Source organism: Zeus faber, assembly GCF_960531495.2.
Source record: "Zeus faber genome assembly, chromosome: 20".
Classification (NCBI taxonomy): Eukaryota; Metazoa; Chordata; class Actinopteri; order Zeiformes; family Zeidae; genus Zeus; species Zeus faber.
In genome coordinates, this window is record NC_137207.1 from 23,937,860 (window position 1) to 23,953,000 (window position 15,141).

Sequence of the window (15,141 nt, forward strand, 5' to 3'; positions counted from 1 at the left end):
CCACGTAGTGTAAGCAATGCATTGAACCACGATGCCTAATCATATTTGTACTGAAAACCCGCTGGGGAAAAAAAAAGATATACTCTTACGTATCCAAGCTGGAAATGGTAAACGCCCTGAACAGACTAAAGAATAAAGTAATTGAAATGAATACTAGAATCGTGACATTAAATATTTTAATGGCAGAAATACCCCGTGTAGCACATTTAAGAACTTAAGCAGCCATTGTTAGGGCGCAAGAACAAAGAACAAGCAAATTTCCCCGAAAGGAGTCGCGGCAGCGAGGAGCGAGGAGCGAGGCTGTCACGAGTGCATCTTCTGGTGGTGTCTCCTCAGGTGGTAGTTACGCGAGAAGCTCTTCCTGCACAGGCTGCACTTGAACATCTTCTGGCCGAGGTGCAGCATGCGGTGCGCCTTGAGGCTCTGCGGGCGGCTGAAGCTCTTCAGGCAGTCCGGGCAGGTGTAGGGCCGCACGCCCGTGTGCTTCTGCTCGTGGCGCTTCAGGTCGCCCGACTGCCGGAAGCTCTCGCCGCAGTGGGTGCACAGGTAGGGCTTCTCGCCCGTGTGCGTCCGGATGTGCACGTTGAGCTGCCCCGAGTAGGAGAAGCTCTTGCCGCAGTGCGGGCAGCCGTACGGCTTCTCGCCCGTGTGCACGCGCTGGTGCTGCTTGAGGCTGAAGTGGTTGGTGAAGCCTTTGCCGCAGTCCGTGCACAGGTACACGATGCGGACCTGCTGGAAGCACGAGTGGGCCTTGAAGTGCTTGGCGCTCACGTAGTTCTGGTCGCAGTGCGGGCAGCTCAGGTCCTTGACATCGTCCCCGGGCTGGTTTCCCTGGCCGTCCGACTGCGACAGGAACTCGACCGGGTGATGCCGGCGGATGTGTTTGCGCAGGTAGCTCTTCATGGTGAAGGAGAACTGGCAGTACGGGCACGTGAAGAGCTCCGACGTGCAGTGATGCTTCTCGCAGCTCTTTGCCTTCTGGTGCTGCTGGAGGTTGCTCAGCTTGCTGAAGACCTTGTCGCAGACCTTGCAGGTGAAGGATTTGGTGTCGACGTGCACAATCCTTTCGTGCCTTTTAAGAAAGCCGGATTTCTTGAAGGCCGCGCCACACTGGACACACTTGTGCTGCTCGGCGGTGCAGCTGTGTGCCGTCAGATGGTCTTTATTTTTATACGTTTCCTTGCACTGACCGCAGCTGTACCAGCTGCTGTTTTTGAGCTTCTTCGCTTCTCCTTCCTCGGGCGGTGGGTTGGCGTCGGGTGCCTCGGAGTTGCTGCAGCTCTCCGTCGCCTGGGCGGAGCTTTGTATCGCCTTCCTGCCAATATTTACCTTTTGCTTCGGCGCAATCAGCCTGGTTATGGCTGAGATTCTCGATCGAACCCCGGGCCGCTGCGGTCTCTGCCGGAGGGGCTGTTGGGTGGATTCGGCTTTTATGGCCACCGAGGGCGGCGCAATGAAGTTGGGGTCTTCGTCCTGACGGTCGTCCGCCGACACCGAACTCTCCTCCCCGGGCGACCCCTCGGAAGCCCGGGGAGACGTCCGGACGACGTCCTCCGGCCGACCGAGGACGCCCTGCTCCTGCAAGGCGTCCTCGGAGGGGAGCGCCAGCAGACGGCTCGGGCAGTCGAAGGCGGTCGTCTCAGCAGGAACATGGCTCTCCGCTTTCCTCTTCCCCTTGTTTTGGTGGCACTTGACGTGCCGGGCCAGGTCGCTGTGTTGGCCGAAGCATTTTCGACAGATGGTGCACACATAAGGGCGTAGGTTGCTGTGGACGGACATCTTATGCTTTTTCAGGTGGCATTCATTCATGAAGGTCTTATTGCACTTGGTGCATAAACTTGACGGTTGCATCGACTCTTCCTGGCCTCCATCCGCCTCCGCCGGGGGAAGGCCTTCGCCTTCTGACGGTTTGTCAATCACTTCCGTCGTCGCCGGCGGTATCTCGGCCACGATCGGCTCCCCGCCGCCGCCTCGCTCCGAACTCTCCATCTCCTCGCCGGAAATGTGGTCCGGACCGGGCGCCGGGTCGCAGTCGTTGATCAAACTCTGGTTCCTGTGAACCTGATGGTGCCTGAGGAGGCCCGACGCCTGGCTGAAGCTCCGCCTACACTGGGGGCAGCAATAGGGCCGCCGGTTGGAGTGGACGCAGAGCTTGTGCCTCTTGAGGTGGTGGGCGTGCTTGAAGATCTTGCCGCAGTCGGGGCAGGTTTTGGACTCGAAGGGGTCGACGGACAGCACCACCAGGGAGCCGGGGGCGGGGTGCTGGCTGCCGTCGCCGGGCGAGGGGCTTTCGCCGTCCGCAGCCCCGGCGCCGTCGTCCAGCGCCGGCCGGTGGAAGCTCCTGGTGTGTCGCTGCAGGTACGCCTCGGTGGTGAAGGAGAGCTGGCAGTGAGTGCAGAGGAAGATGTGGGACGCGGCGCTCGCGTTGCTCTCTGCGATGCAATAACAGAGGAAAGGAAAGGTGTAAAGGTGGAGATTCAACTTAAAAACGAGCACAAGTCGCTACGATTATCATTTATTTACCGAGTTATTAATGTATTGGACTGAATTTCTTCCGTGATGATGTTTTGTAATGCACTTCAGATGGTAGACCAGAAAGGTTGGTAGCGATTCTCATTATGTAGAAAGTGACAATACAGTATATCAAATCAATAAGTCAATCAAAGCGACCCGACACCCAGAGCAAATAAATGGGACATTGATTGGATATTTTGAATAAGCTCTGGTTCAGGAATTCAAGCCAAGGAAAGATTTGTGCTCGTAACGTTTTCTTTGAAGAGACGTCCTTTCCCGAGGTCAGGTTCAGATTTGGGTTTGATTATTAGTATAAAAGGTGATGTGAAGGTACCTTTGGGTTTAAATTTGGTAGATAGACGTGGTAATGGACATACCTTTGGGTTACATGTTTTTAGGGCTGCCCCCAAACAGTCGATCAAATGTAAGTCGAGGAGAACAGTGTCAGTCGACCAAGTTCCTCATTTGTCGGTTAGTCGCAGGAAAATAAAAAATAAAATAAATAAAAACTCCATTCGGGAGCTGTGCCTTGTCAAAATGAAATTTTAACAAAAATAAATGTTCAGTCTCCGTGCTGGTTGTTCCGAAACAGAAGAATAATTACAGCTTTGGATGAGCGGCTTCGGCCGGTAATTAACAGGCGGCTCGCGTCACCGTGTGCGCCGCATGAAGTCCACTCGTCTAAAAGTCTGGATAAATATTGCGTATCTTGTGAAAAAAACATTGGGTATATTATAAGAGCCATTTGAAACCGTTGATCACATCCTTCAATAACCAAATTAGTTTAAATTCCCTCGCAACAGTGCGCCTGAGCCCTGGGAGCCGGAGACTGGGAACGCGCAGTCAAGCCGGAATCCCCGCCGGCCGGCCTTACAGCGGGGAGCGGGGATCCGTGGCCCCAGGAAAAACACTGTCAATATCTCCTTTAAATGTGTAGAGGGCCCCGACTCCCAATCAGATTTGGCCGTTCAATGCAAATATTTGACGGCACTAATTGTAGTAGTTTTATTTGGAGGAACGTGCCGTGTCTGGGTCCGTGTCTTTACGATTCCCCTTTTTCATAATACCTTATTGAAACGTCTCTGTGCATTTTGTAAGCTTCTGTCTGTTTTATCTTGTTATTGTAATGCAAACACAAAAAAAGGACTTTAATGTGCACATTAATAAAATAATAATGGAGCCGAATAAGTTGAACCATTGTAATGTTTAACCGCTGTTGTCAACAGGGGGCTGGCTTTGTGCGTGCCAGCACGGGCAGTGCTTGTAAATGAAGTTAGGCTGGTTATTAGGTTTTGTATTTATCTGTACTGTTCACACACAGTGTTAACAATGTTAGTTTTAACATTCTATCTCAGCCCCGGACCTCAAACCATTTTATGACGCCCCAAAAATATATTTTAATAATTAAATTAATACCGTAAACGTGAGAGTATTATTCGACTAATTCGCTTGAAGTGACAACTATTGGTAGACTAGGAAAGTCTTCAGTCGGGGGAAGCCCTGCATCTTTTCGTATTTGTGGAGTTGTAAAGGTACCTTTGGGTTTCCACGTGAAGGAACGTACCTTTTGGGGTGAGTTTCATTAACCAGATTTGGGTCCAGGCTTGGCTGAGGCGGCTGAGCAGTTTTGGGCTGGGCCACACGACCAGCTCGTCCCCCGGGTGGATGGTGCGGCAGCAGTGGAACAGAACGCTGTCCTTGTACTGGACCGCCAGCAGGTTCTTCTCATCGTCATTACGAGCACAGTTCACATACCTGGTTGGGGGGGGGGGAAGCTTGATGAATATTAAAAAACTAAGAAGGTAAATAAATGTAAACTACAGTGCAAAGCTAACAATATTAAAAGCACATTTTTTAAATTGTTGATCTCAGGATGAGAGGACTCTAACCCCTAACAATTGGGCAATTAAAATCAGAATGAGTTTATTTAGTTAAGTGTATTTTCACAAGTAATTTGTTGTCGTGAGGTGCATTTCTATGCAGATGATGAGCATAAAAAAGAGCTTAAGTCTGACAAACGTAATGAAAATACAAAACAAAAATAGCCAAAAATACAGAACAAAAACAGCCACATATAAAAAATACATATAGACTATAGAGATGAAATTCAATGCAAAGCACAAGTTGACAAAGTTTTACCTCATCCAGTTGGAGTGCGATTCTCTGGACGCGTCAATGTACTCGTACTCTTCATCCTTTCCTTTATAAATCTAGGCAACCCCAGAACAACACCAATCATAATCACTTCAAAATGATCAATAACCTTCTCCCTAAACAACAACAACAACATGGAGGGTTTTCAACGTTAACCGCCTATCCCCCGTACCTCCCAGGAGAAGTCGCTGGCCAGGGCATTCTCCCTGGTGGTCACCTCGCCCTCGTAGGGCCCGAAGTGCATGCCGGGAGAAACCGCGGGCCCCTGGTTTATGACCCCGAGGCCCGCGTTGGGAAGGCTGGACCTGCCGATCATCAGGCCGTGGGGCAGAGTGAGCAGCGCCCGCTGGGGTGCGCCCAGGTCGGTGGGCGAGTCCAGGATGAAGGACGGACCGTTGATGCCGCTTTGGTCCTGGAACAGAGAACGGCACTCCTCGCAATCTGCCAAAACATGAGAAAAGAGGAAGAAAAAAAACACCAAGTTAGTGTCAAATTCAACAGTTTCCTGTGCTTATCTTTAATAGTGGATGAAAAGCTCTGTAATAACTTATGCATTTTGTATATTTGGCTTTTTTTGTATGGTTGGATTTTTTTTTGTTATTTATCATCTTTTACATTATGTAATTTAGCTGATGCTTTTGTCCGAAGCAACTTGTGATTTTTCAGACTTAAGCTTTCTTTATGCAAATTGTTTTTGTCCTTATGCTTAATGCACTAATAAGCACCACAACAAATTCCTTGTATATGCAAATGTACCTGACAAAATAAACTCATTCACTCCTTTGGAATAATTAAAAAAAACATTATCGTAAAAACTTTTGTTTTCATTTTTGACTCATGGATGCTCAAGAGATAAACCACTGTTTGCCGTTGAATGCTGCAGAATATTTTGATACTTGTATTATCAATGTGATTGGGATATGCATAGATGGGCGTATAGAGATGCAAGTGGACCATGGGGTCAACGCTTTTTTATTTTTAAACTCTTGTGAGAATGCCAGCTCAGTTTTATAATATTAAAAAAAAAAACATTTATAAAATATAATATAAATAATATTTTTGGATTAATATTTAAGTCTTGGCTCATCTAGAGTTGGAATTGCAAGATATTGTGATCCCCCTCTTTAGAAGTATTTTAGTGTATCTCCGGCATAAGCTGCCACTACAGAACTAAAACTATAATCATTTTTGGGGTTTGGAAAACACACACACACAGCTAAGGAAAGTGAAACTTTTTCCACTTACAAAAGCCGTCGTCAAAGCCGGCGTCCTCCCCCTGCACCATGGTGTCCAGCAGCTTCTGGATCGGGGTCTCTGGCGCTTCTGATCACAACAGAACCGCATATATATGAATACATCGACATGTTAAAGGGGTTTGTACGCGCAGGGTCATCATTTAGGACAACGTGTCATACCTGAGGAGACGTTGCCGTTTGGGGGGAGGCATTCTTCAGAGATGATCACCTCCTCCGTGGTTTCCACCCACTCCACGAGGTCGCCTTTGCCTGACATGAGTGCAGCCTGTTGGGTGTCAACGATAGAATGATATTAAATTATACAGCATATCAGCATGCTTAGTATAAGGGAAACCTCTGTAATATAATTTTAATCTATATAGCAGATATAGATGGATACTTTATTTACCGACGGAGGTCAACTGCCTTGTCACAACCTCTCACATAAAAACAAGAGATAATTATAGGTATAACAATAAAAACAAAATAGGAAACAAACCAAATGAAATCTAGAAACTTAACAAAAAATAATGATAATTTGTAAGATACAATGAAACACAAAAGGTTAACTAAAAACAGAAAAGGATGGCCACGAAAATAAACAGAAGAAATGACCAAAAAATAGAAAGACGTTGCAATGCACGGGAAACCTACAGTGAACTAAATGAGTAAAAAAAAATGGAATTTGATTAAAAAAAAAAAAAAATTGCAATATACAATAAACGTAAAAAAAAAATAAAATAAAATAAAAAAGGACAAACATTAGGCGATGGACAATGAAGCTAAAACAAATACAAGCAGTCAACATAGAATCAAGCTACGAAAAGAGTCACAAACAAAATGCCCAAAACTTCAGCTAAAAACAAACTGAAAAGACGGTGAAGGACAATCAGCGTCACGTCACTGGTCGGAGGCTTTTGGCCGAAGCGAGTTACGATAGAAAGTATGTTTAGTCACAGCATGTCGCAGCAGACATTACGGATTTACCGCCGAGTTGTAATAAATAATAATAATAATAATAAACAATAATAATAATAATAAATCCAATATTCTACTTGTTAGGACCATGGTTGACTAACGCCGAGGGATCCTCGTCCTGGTTTAGCGTTGAGTTCGGGTCAGCCTTGCTAACATAATCGCCTGCTAATGCTCCTACTCGGGCAGGCCGCACGGCCGCAGGGACCCGGCCCCTTCGCCGCAGTTAACGCGGAATGCAAACAGATGAACCACCATTGTTCCGCCGGCTCGCTGATCAATCCCGAAACAGCGTTAGTCCGCTCGGCGCGCTCAGCGGTGCTAGCCCGGCAGCTCAGCGGTGCTAGCCCGGCAGCTCAGCGGGGACCGCAGCGACACTCAGGAAAGCCGGAAAGGGAGGCCGGCCGCGCGCTCGCGCTCCAAAATAAAAGCGCAAGCGCTTCCCCGTTTGCGCTTCAAAGTAAGAGCCGATGGCGAGCGCGGCGGAGGGAGCCTCCGTTCAAGGCCCGAACGGAGGCGGCGACGGGAGCAACGACGAACGGGAGGAGATGCGGAGGAGAACAGCGGCAACTGGCGGAAAAAAAATAAAATAAAAATCAACAATGTACAATTAACCTCTGCGGGAACACGTCCCCCCAGAGGAAACAGCCCACAAAGTAATAGCCTTGAGTAAAGCCGTCCAATGTGTAACCAGGACGCATTCATTTGTAATGTAACATGTATATTTATAACAATATGTATAGATCAAAATATATATCTAGTGTTATTTTATTTTTTATTTTATCCATATTATTCTATCCACTAACAGAATTCCTCAAATGTTAGGAATCAGTTAGTCGCTATGTCGGAATCAGGTCAGCTGTTCTGTTCGGTTTAGCAACTATTGCGCATGCGCTCCGGGCGCGTCGCAAAAAGACTTTTCACTGAATCTACCTCTGTCTGCTCCCACTTCCCGACATGGCGCCGCTGGTGTAGTGGTATCATGCAAGATTCCCATTCTTGCGACCCGGGTTCGATTCCCGGGCGGCGCACGCTTTTTTTTTTTTTTGTGTCCGCCCACCGACGCTGCGCTCCGTCCCCGCGTCTTTTTCGCTGATGGGGACGGACGCGGCGGTGGCGTCAGGCCGTCAACACGCTGCTCCCCAGCCGCTGGCCGGTGTCCTCAGCTCGCCCTTTGCAGCGCGGACGCTCCGCGAGGGGAGGCGGGGGAGCGCCGAGCTCCAACTGCATTCGGGGACGCGCGACCGGCTCGCCCGAACGCGAGCGCAGTCGACAGACCGGGGATGAAGCCGCGGCTCAGACCGGGACCGGCCGACTCCCCCGCCGGAGGAGCAGGACGACGACGACGACGACGACGACGGGAACCACCGCGAACCCCCATTCGAAAACGCGCGGGTCGGTCGGTTGCGTGCGCGCCCCGCGGAACGTCCTGGATGTGGCGAGAGCGACGTCTGGGGAGGACTTCACCCGCGTCCGCCCGAAGACGCCCAACTCACTGCGGGCGCCGGGCCCCGGGCGAGCAGGTCCCGCAGTAGGTCGTAGTAAGTCGCGTCGCGGTTGCCAAGCGACCGGCGCGTCCGGGCGTCCGGTCGCGCGTTCCCGAATGCAGTTGGAGCTCGGCGCTCCCCCGCCTCCCCTCGCGGAGCGTCCACGCTGCAAAAGGCGAGCTGAGGACACCGGCCAGCGGCTGGGGAGCAGCGTGTTGACGGCCTGACGCCACCGCCGCGTCCCCCCCCCCCTCCCATCAGCGAAAAGCCGCTCCGCGACTGGTTCCGCCGCAGCGACGACCGGACGCAGTGCAAGTGTTTCATGGGCGCGCTGTCGCTGTCGCGGTGGCGACACCGAGCTGCCGCTCAGGGAGGAGCGCCACACTAGGTAACATGTCCAAAAAGACACGAGGTAACATGTCCAGAAGATACTAAGTAACATGTCCAAAAAGACACGAGGTAACATGTCCAGAAGATACTAAGTAACATGTCCAAAAAGATACTAAGTAACATGTCCAGAAGATACTAAGTAACATGTCCAAAAAGATACTAAGTAACATGTCCAGAAGATACTAGGTAACATGTCCAAAAACACACGAGGTAACATGTCCAGAAGATACTAAGTAACATGTCCAAAAAGATACTAGGTAACATGTCCAAAAAGACACGAGGTAACATGTCCAGAAGATACTAAGTAACATGTCCAAAAAGATACTAAGTAACATGTCCAGAAGATACTAGGTAACATGTCCAAAAAGACACGAGGTAACATGTCCAGAAGATACTAAGTAACATGTCCAAAAAGATACTAAGTAACATGTCCAGAAGATACTAGGTAACATGTCCAAAAAGACACGAGGTAACATGTCCAGAAGATACTAAGTAACATGTCCAAAAAGATACTAGGTAACATGTCCAGAAGACACTAGGTAACATGTCCAAAAAGATACTAAGTAACATGTCCAGAAGATACCATGTTACATGTCCAAAAAGACACGAGGTAACATGTCCAGAAGATACTAAGTAACATGTCCAAAAACACACGAGGTAACATGTCCAGAAGATACTAAGTAACATGTCCAGAAGATACTAGGTAACATGTCCAAAAAGACACGAGGTAACATGTCCAGAAGATACTAAGTAACATGTCCAAAAAGATACTAGGTAACATGTCCAGAAGATACCATGTTACATGTCCAAAAAGACACGAGGTAACATGTCCAGAAAGACACGAGGTAACATGTCCAGAAAGACACGAGGTAACATGTCCAGAAGATACTAGGTAACATGTCCAAAAAGACACGAGGTAACATGTCCAGAAGATACCATGTTACATGTCCAAAAAGACACGAGGTAACACGCCAGAAGATACTAGGTAACATGTCCAAAAAGACACGAGGTAACACGCCAGAAGATACCATGTTACATGTCCAAAAAGACACGAGGTAACATGTCCAGAAGATACTAGGTAACATGTCCAAAAAGATACTAAGTAACATGTCCAGAAGATACTAAGTAACATGTCCAAAAAGATACTAAGTAACATGTCCAGAAGATACTAAGTAACATGTCCAAAAAGATACTAAGTAACATGTCCAGAAGATACTAGGTAACATGTCCAAAAACACACGAGGTAACATGTCCAGAAGATACTAAGTAACATGTCCAAAAAGATACTAGGTAACATGTCCAAAAAGACACGAGGTAACATGTCCAGAAGATACTAAGTAACATGTCCAAAAAGATACTAAGTAACATGTCCAGAAGATACTAGGTAACATGTCCAAAAAGACACGAGGTAACATGTCCAGAAGATACTAAGTAACATGTCCAAAAAGATACTAAGTAACATGTCCAGAAGATACTAGGTAACATGTCCAAAAAGACACGAGGTAACATGTCCAGAAGATACTAAGTAACATGTCCAAAAAGATACTAGGTAACATGTCCAGAAGACACTAGGTAACATGTCCAAAAAGATACTAAGTAACATGTCCAGAAGATACCATGTTACATGTCCAAAAAGACACGAGGTAACATGTCCAGAAGATACTAAGTAACATGTCCAAAAACACACGAGGTAACATGTCCAGAAGATACTAAGTAACATGTCCAGAAGATACTAGGTAACATGTCCAAAAAGACACGAGGTAACATGTCCAGAAGATACTAAGTAACATGTCCAAAAAGATACTAGGTAACATGTCCAGAAGATACCATGTTACATGTCCAAAAAGACACGAGGTAACATGTCCAGAAAGACACGAGGTAACATGTCCAGAAAGACACGAGGTAACATGTCCAGAAGATACTAGGTAACATGTCCAAAAAGACACGAGGTAACATGTCCAGAAGATACCATGTTACATGTCCAAAAAGACACGAGGTAACACGCCAGAAGATACTAGGTAACATGTCCAAAAAGACACGAGGTAACACGCCAGAAGATACCATGTTACATGTCCAAAAAGACACGAGGTAACATGTCCAGAAGATACTAGGTAACATGTCCAGAAGATACTAGGTAACACGCCAGAAGATACTCGGTAAGATGTCCAAAAAGACACGAGGTAACATGTCCAGAAGATACCATGTTACATGTCCAAAAAGACACGAGGTAACACGCCAGAAGATACTAGGTAACATGTCCAAAAAGACACGAGGTAACATGTCCAGAAGATACCATGTTACATGTCCAAAAAGACACGAGGTAACATGTCCAGAAGATACTAGGTAACATGTCCAAAAAGACACGAGGTAACATGTCCAGAAGATACCATGTTACATGTCCAAAAAGACACGAGGTAACATGTCCAGAAGATACTAGGTAACATGTCCAAAAAGACACGAGGTAACATGTCCAGAAGATACCATGTTACATGTCCAAAAAGACACGAGGTAACATGTCCAGAAGATACTAGGTAACATGTCCAAAAAGACACGAGGTAACATGTCCAGAAGATACCATGTTACATGTCCAAAAAGACACGAGGTAACACGCCAGAAGATACTAGGTAACATGTCCAAAAAGACACGAGGTAACATGTCCAGAAGATACCATGTTACATGTCCAAAAAGACACGAGGTAACATGTCCAGAAGATACCATGTTACATGTCCAAAATGGTACTAGGTAACATGTCCAGAAGATACTAGGTAACGCGCCAGAAGATACTAGGTAACACGCCAGAAGATACTCGGTAAGATGTCCAAAAAGACACTAGGTAACATGTCCAGAAGATACTAGGTAACATGTCCAAAAAGGTACTAGGTAACATGTCCAAAAGGATACTAGGTATATCTATCTATCTGTTTGTCTGTCTAGCTAGCTGTCTGTCTATTTATCGACACCTATCTAGCCATCCATCCATCCATCCATCCATCCATCCATCCATCTCTAATATTCAGTAAGTTGTATTTCCAGTAGCAGTGCAGAACATTTTTTTTATCTTGTTTGTTCCAAAGTGTTTGGACTTGAGTACTTGGATCAGTATCTTAGAGCAGAGGCTCTAATGACACCACGGGGATGTGACTCAGTGACACAACAATGTCCTTGTTAAATCTCCCTTTTCAGTCTTGGGTGGGTTTCCCTTGGATATGAGAAGTGCAGCTCTCTGCCATGGCAACCCACTCAGAATAATCTGCAGACACAAAGACTCAATGGAGGATTCAATGGAGTTTATTAAAGAGGGGGAAAAAACAGACTGTGGCTTCTTAAAAAATGTGTTTGGTTTTCCCTATATATATATATATATATATATATATATATATATCTCACTGACAGGTGTTGTGAATAAGATTGCATTGATATATTAGTGTAAGTTAGTGTCAATGTCAGTTCTTGAAGTTGATGTGTTGGAAGCAGGAAAAATGATCAAGCGTAAGGATCTGAGCCACTTTGACAAGGACCACATTGTGATGCTAGACGACTGGGTCAGAGCATCTCCAAAACAGCAAGTTGTGGGGTGTTCCCGGTGTGCAGTGGTTAGTAGCTACCAAAACTGGTCCAAGGAAGGACAACCGGTGAACCGGTGACAGGGTCATGGACACCCATGGGCTCACTGATGCGCGTGGGGAGCAAAGTCTAGACTGCCTGGTTCCATCCCACAGAAGAGCTGCTGCAGCGCAAACTGCAGAAAAAGTTAATGCTGCTCTGATAGAAAGTGTCAGAACACACAGGACATCACAGCTTGCTGCGTAGGGGGCTGCGTAGACGCAGAGTGCACATGCGGTCACAGTGGGCACGATAGCGTCAGAACTGGACCGTGGAGCAATGGAAGAAGGTGGCCTGGTCTGAAGAAGCAAGTTTTCTTCTACATCATCTGGATGTAGAATCCGATCGATCATCTGTGGGATGTGCTGGCACAACCAGCCTGATCCACGGGGGCCCCACCTCCAACTTCCAGGACTTGAAGGATCTGCTGCTCACGTCTTGGTGCCAGACACCACAGGACACCTTCAGAGGTCTGGAGTCCATGGCTCCACGGTTCACAGCTGTTTTGATGGCACGAGGGGGAGCTACACAATGTTAGTGGTTATTAGTGGTGGTTTTAATGTTGTGGCTGAGTTAATTTGTTCAGTTAATTTGCATTCAAGATTCAAGATTTTTTATTTGTCACATACATATACATACTTTCATACATATATGCAGTGAAATGGAATGCAACGCACCCGGTGATAACACACAATATGTCCTAGGAAAAATTTATTTCTAATAGACCAACTAACTGACTCCTAAAACGTAATACAGTAAGTCAAATACTTATAGAATAAAATAAAAATATATAGAATAAAATAAAATACAATAAAAATAAAATGGAATAGATAGAGGTAATTTGCTTATGTATATGGAATAGGCAATTATGTATATACAGATATGTGCATTAAAGTGGCATGTGAATTAAAGTGGCATGTGAATGTGAATAAAGTGAGGTAGTGTTTGGGATAATACAGTACAGTATACAACAGTACGGCGCAGCAATACTGCATCACGAACAACCCTGAACGACATACATGGTGTGTGCATGTAGTTCGTGGCTTATTGATATTTTTTTCATATTTACTGTGTTTGTGTATTTTGTTTATTTTCAACCGTCATGATTTCATCATTTATACGGGAAAAAATTGCTTCGACATACGACTGTTTTAACATACGACCGTGCTTATAGAACCAATTACAGTCGTAAGTCGAGGTACCACTGTATTCTTATTATTTCCTTACCTTACCTATTGTTTGTGTTCTAAAATAGAAAAACCGTATTGAATAGATTTTTGTTTTTCTGTTGTTGGTTTGACAGCACCAGCCTTTCCAAGCAGCTTGCACCAGCGTGAAAACTAATGCAGTGCAAAGGGAGGAACGAAAAGTTTATTGTGGTCTATAGAGCGTCAACACGCTTCTGGATAAGTCAGTGTTTATTGTCCTTCTTCTCAGACTTAGAATATCATTTGTTTCAGTAGCTGAAGAAAACCAGTAGGCATGACACTTCTGCTTTATGCCATCGATTGAATAACATTGTTTCAAATGTTTCCTAATTATCCAACGATGGTAATGAATGGATATTATAGATCTGGCATCACAACACTGTTCATGACTAACCCTTTTTGGTAAACGCTCGACTTAAAGGTCATTTTAAAGAATTGGATTTATCCGTAGGCAGGCAATCAGTCACTTCAAAGTACCAATTTGACAAACTGTCACATTAATCAGGCCTTTCCTAGAGAGTGGAGGCCTGAATAGCGACCATTGATCTGTTATTAGTGACCGTCGTCACAGGCGACCACTTCTCCGCCTGGATTCACATCCCTTATTCCACGCCGCCTACTTGCTAATGCTAACACCAGCTAGCGGCGACATCTGGTGGCGCGACATAGAAACTGCAGTTGCTGTAACTACGTTGGTATGGACTATTTATTATTATTCTTTTTTAAATGGCGGAAGCTCTTGAACTAGACACAATGGTTAAAAAAATAATTTTAAATCAATATTAGGTTTCAATGTATTATCTCATTTAGAAATTAGCAGCGTAAGAAGCGGGATGATGTGCAGCCAGCCAGTCATTATCTCAGAATAATCCCCGCCAAGGTCTTTATCGCTTGTATCACAGTAGAATATACTGTGGTATATACGTAACAGTACGTGTATAGCGTACGTGCGTGGTTGTGTTTCGATAGCAAGGACCCTTACCGTGTAGTGAGCTATGGAGGAGAAGGGCGGTTGGTGGCCGTCAGCTCCAAAGACCGCACGGTGCGTCTGCTGAACGCCGCGTCCAACAAAGCTGCTGCGCCGGCGCTCAAGGGCCACGTCGGCCATGTGCGGGCGGTGCTGCTCTGCGAGGACCAGAACCTGGTGGTCAGCGCCGGCTTTGACCTCAATATCAGGTGCTCGCCTCCACACTTTTCCAAAAGTCTCCCTTTATGGCACGTTGGATTTGAAATCAGTGTTTCACAACTCGTTTCTGCCACGGCACAATTATGACAATGAGATGACTCACAAACTGAAAATAATTACTGAGGAATAATAAGTCCATTTTTAATCCTAGTTTCCATTATTTAAGTTGAATTTTAAATATTTTCACAACAGGGCGATTGAAAAGAGGTCATAGCTTTTAACTCCGTGTTCTCTCAACTCGTGTCTCAGATGTTGGAGTCTGACCACAGAAGCGTGCGTGATGCTGGTATGTGGACACACGGGAACCATCATGTTCACCACGAGGGGCAAAGACCGCAAGGTCAAAGGTCACCTTGATGACCCGTCTCTCGAGTTTAAGTTGAATCAAT

The 15,141-nt window shown here is 46.1% G+C and overlaps 1 protein-coding gene across 2 annotated transcripts; it reads right to left on the reverse strand.

The window, feature by feature from the left end:
- Window positions 1-4: 4 nt before the first annotated feature.
- Window positions 5-7,928, reverse strand: prdm9 (PR domain containing 9). 2 transcript variants are annotated; one of them, XM_080020790.1, is made up of 7 exons: window positions 7,812-7,928; window positions 6,084-6,189; window positions 5,914-5,991; window positions 4,841-5,109; window positions 4,654-4,724; window positions 4,079-4,269; window positions 5-2,432 (listed from the first exon to the last, which is right to left on the reverse strand). In XM_080020790.1, exons 1-7 carry the CDS (start codon window positions 7,860-7,862, stop codon window positions 304-306), a joined length of 2,895 nt encoding a protein of 964 aa, XP_079876916.1. In that variant the 5' UTR covers window positions 7,863-7,928; the 3' UTR covers window positions 5-303. The 2 variants fall into 2 exon arrangements, with proteins under 2 accessions (XP_079876916.1, XP_079876917.1); XM_080020791.1 differs by lacking the exon at window positions 7,812-7,928 and adding an exon at window positions 7,134-7,273.
- Between the last annotated feature and the right edge of the window lie 7,213 nt (window positions 7,929-15,141).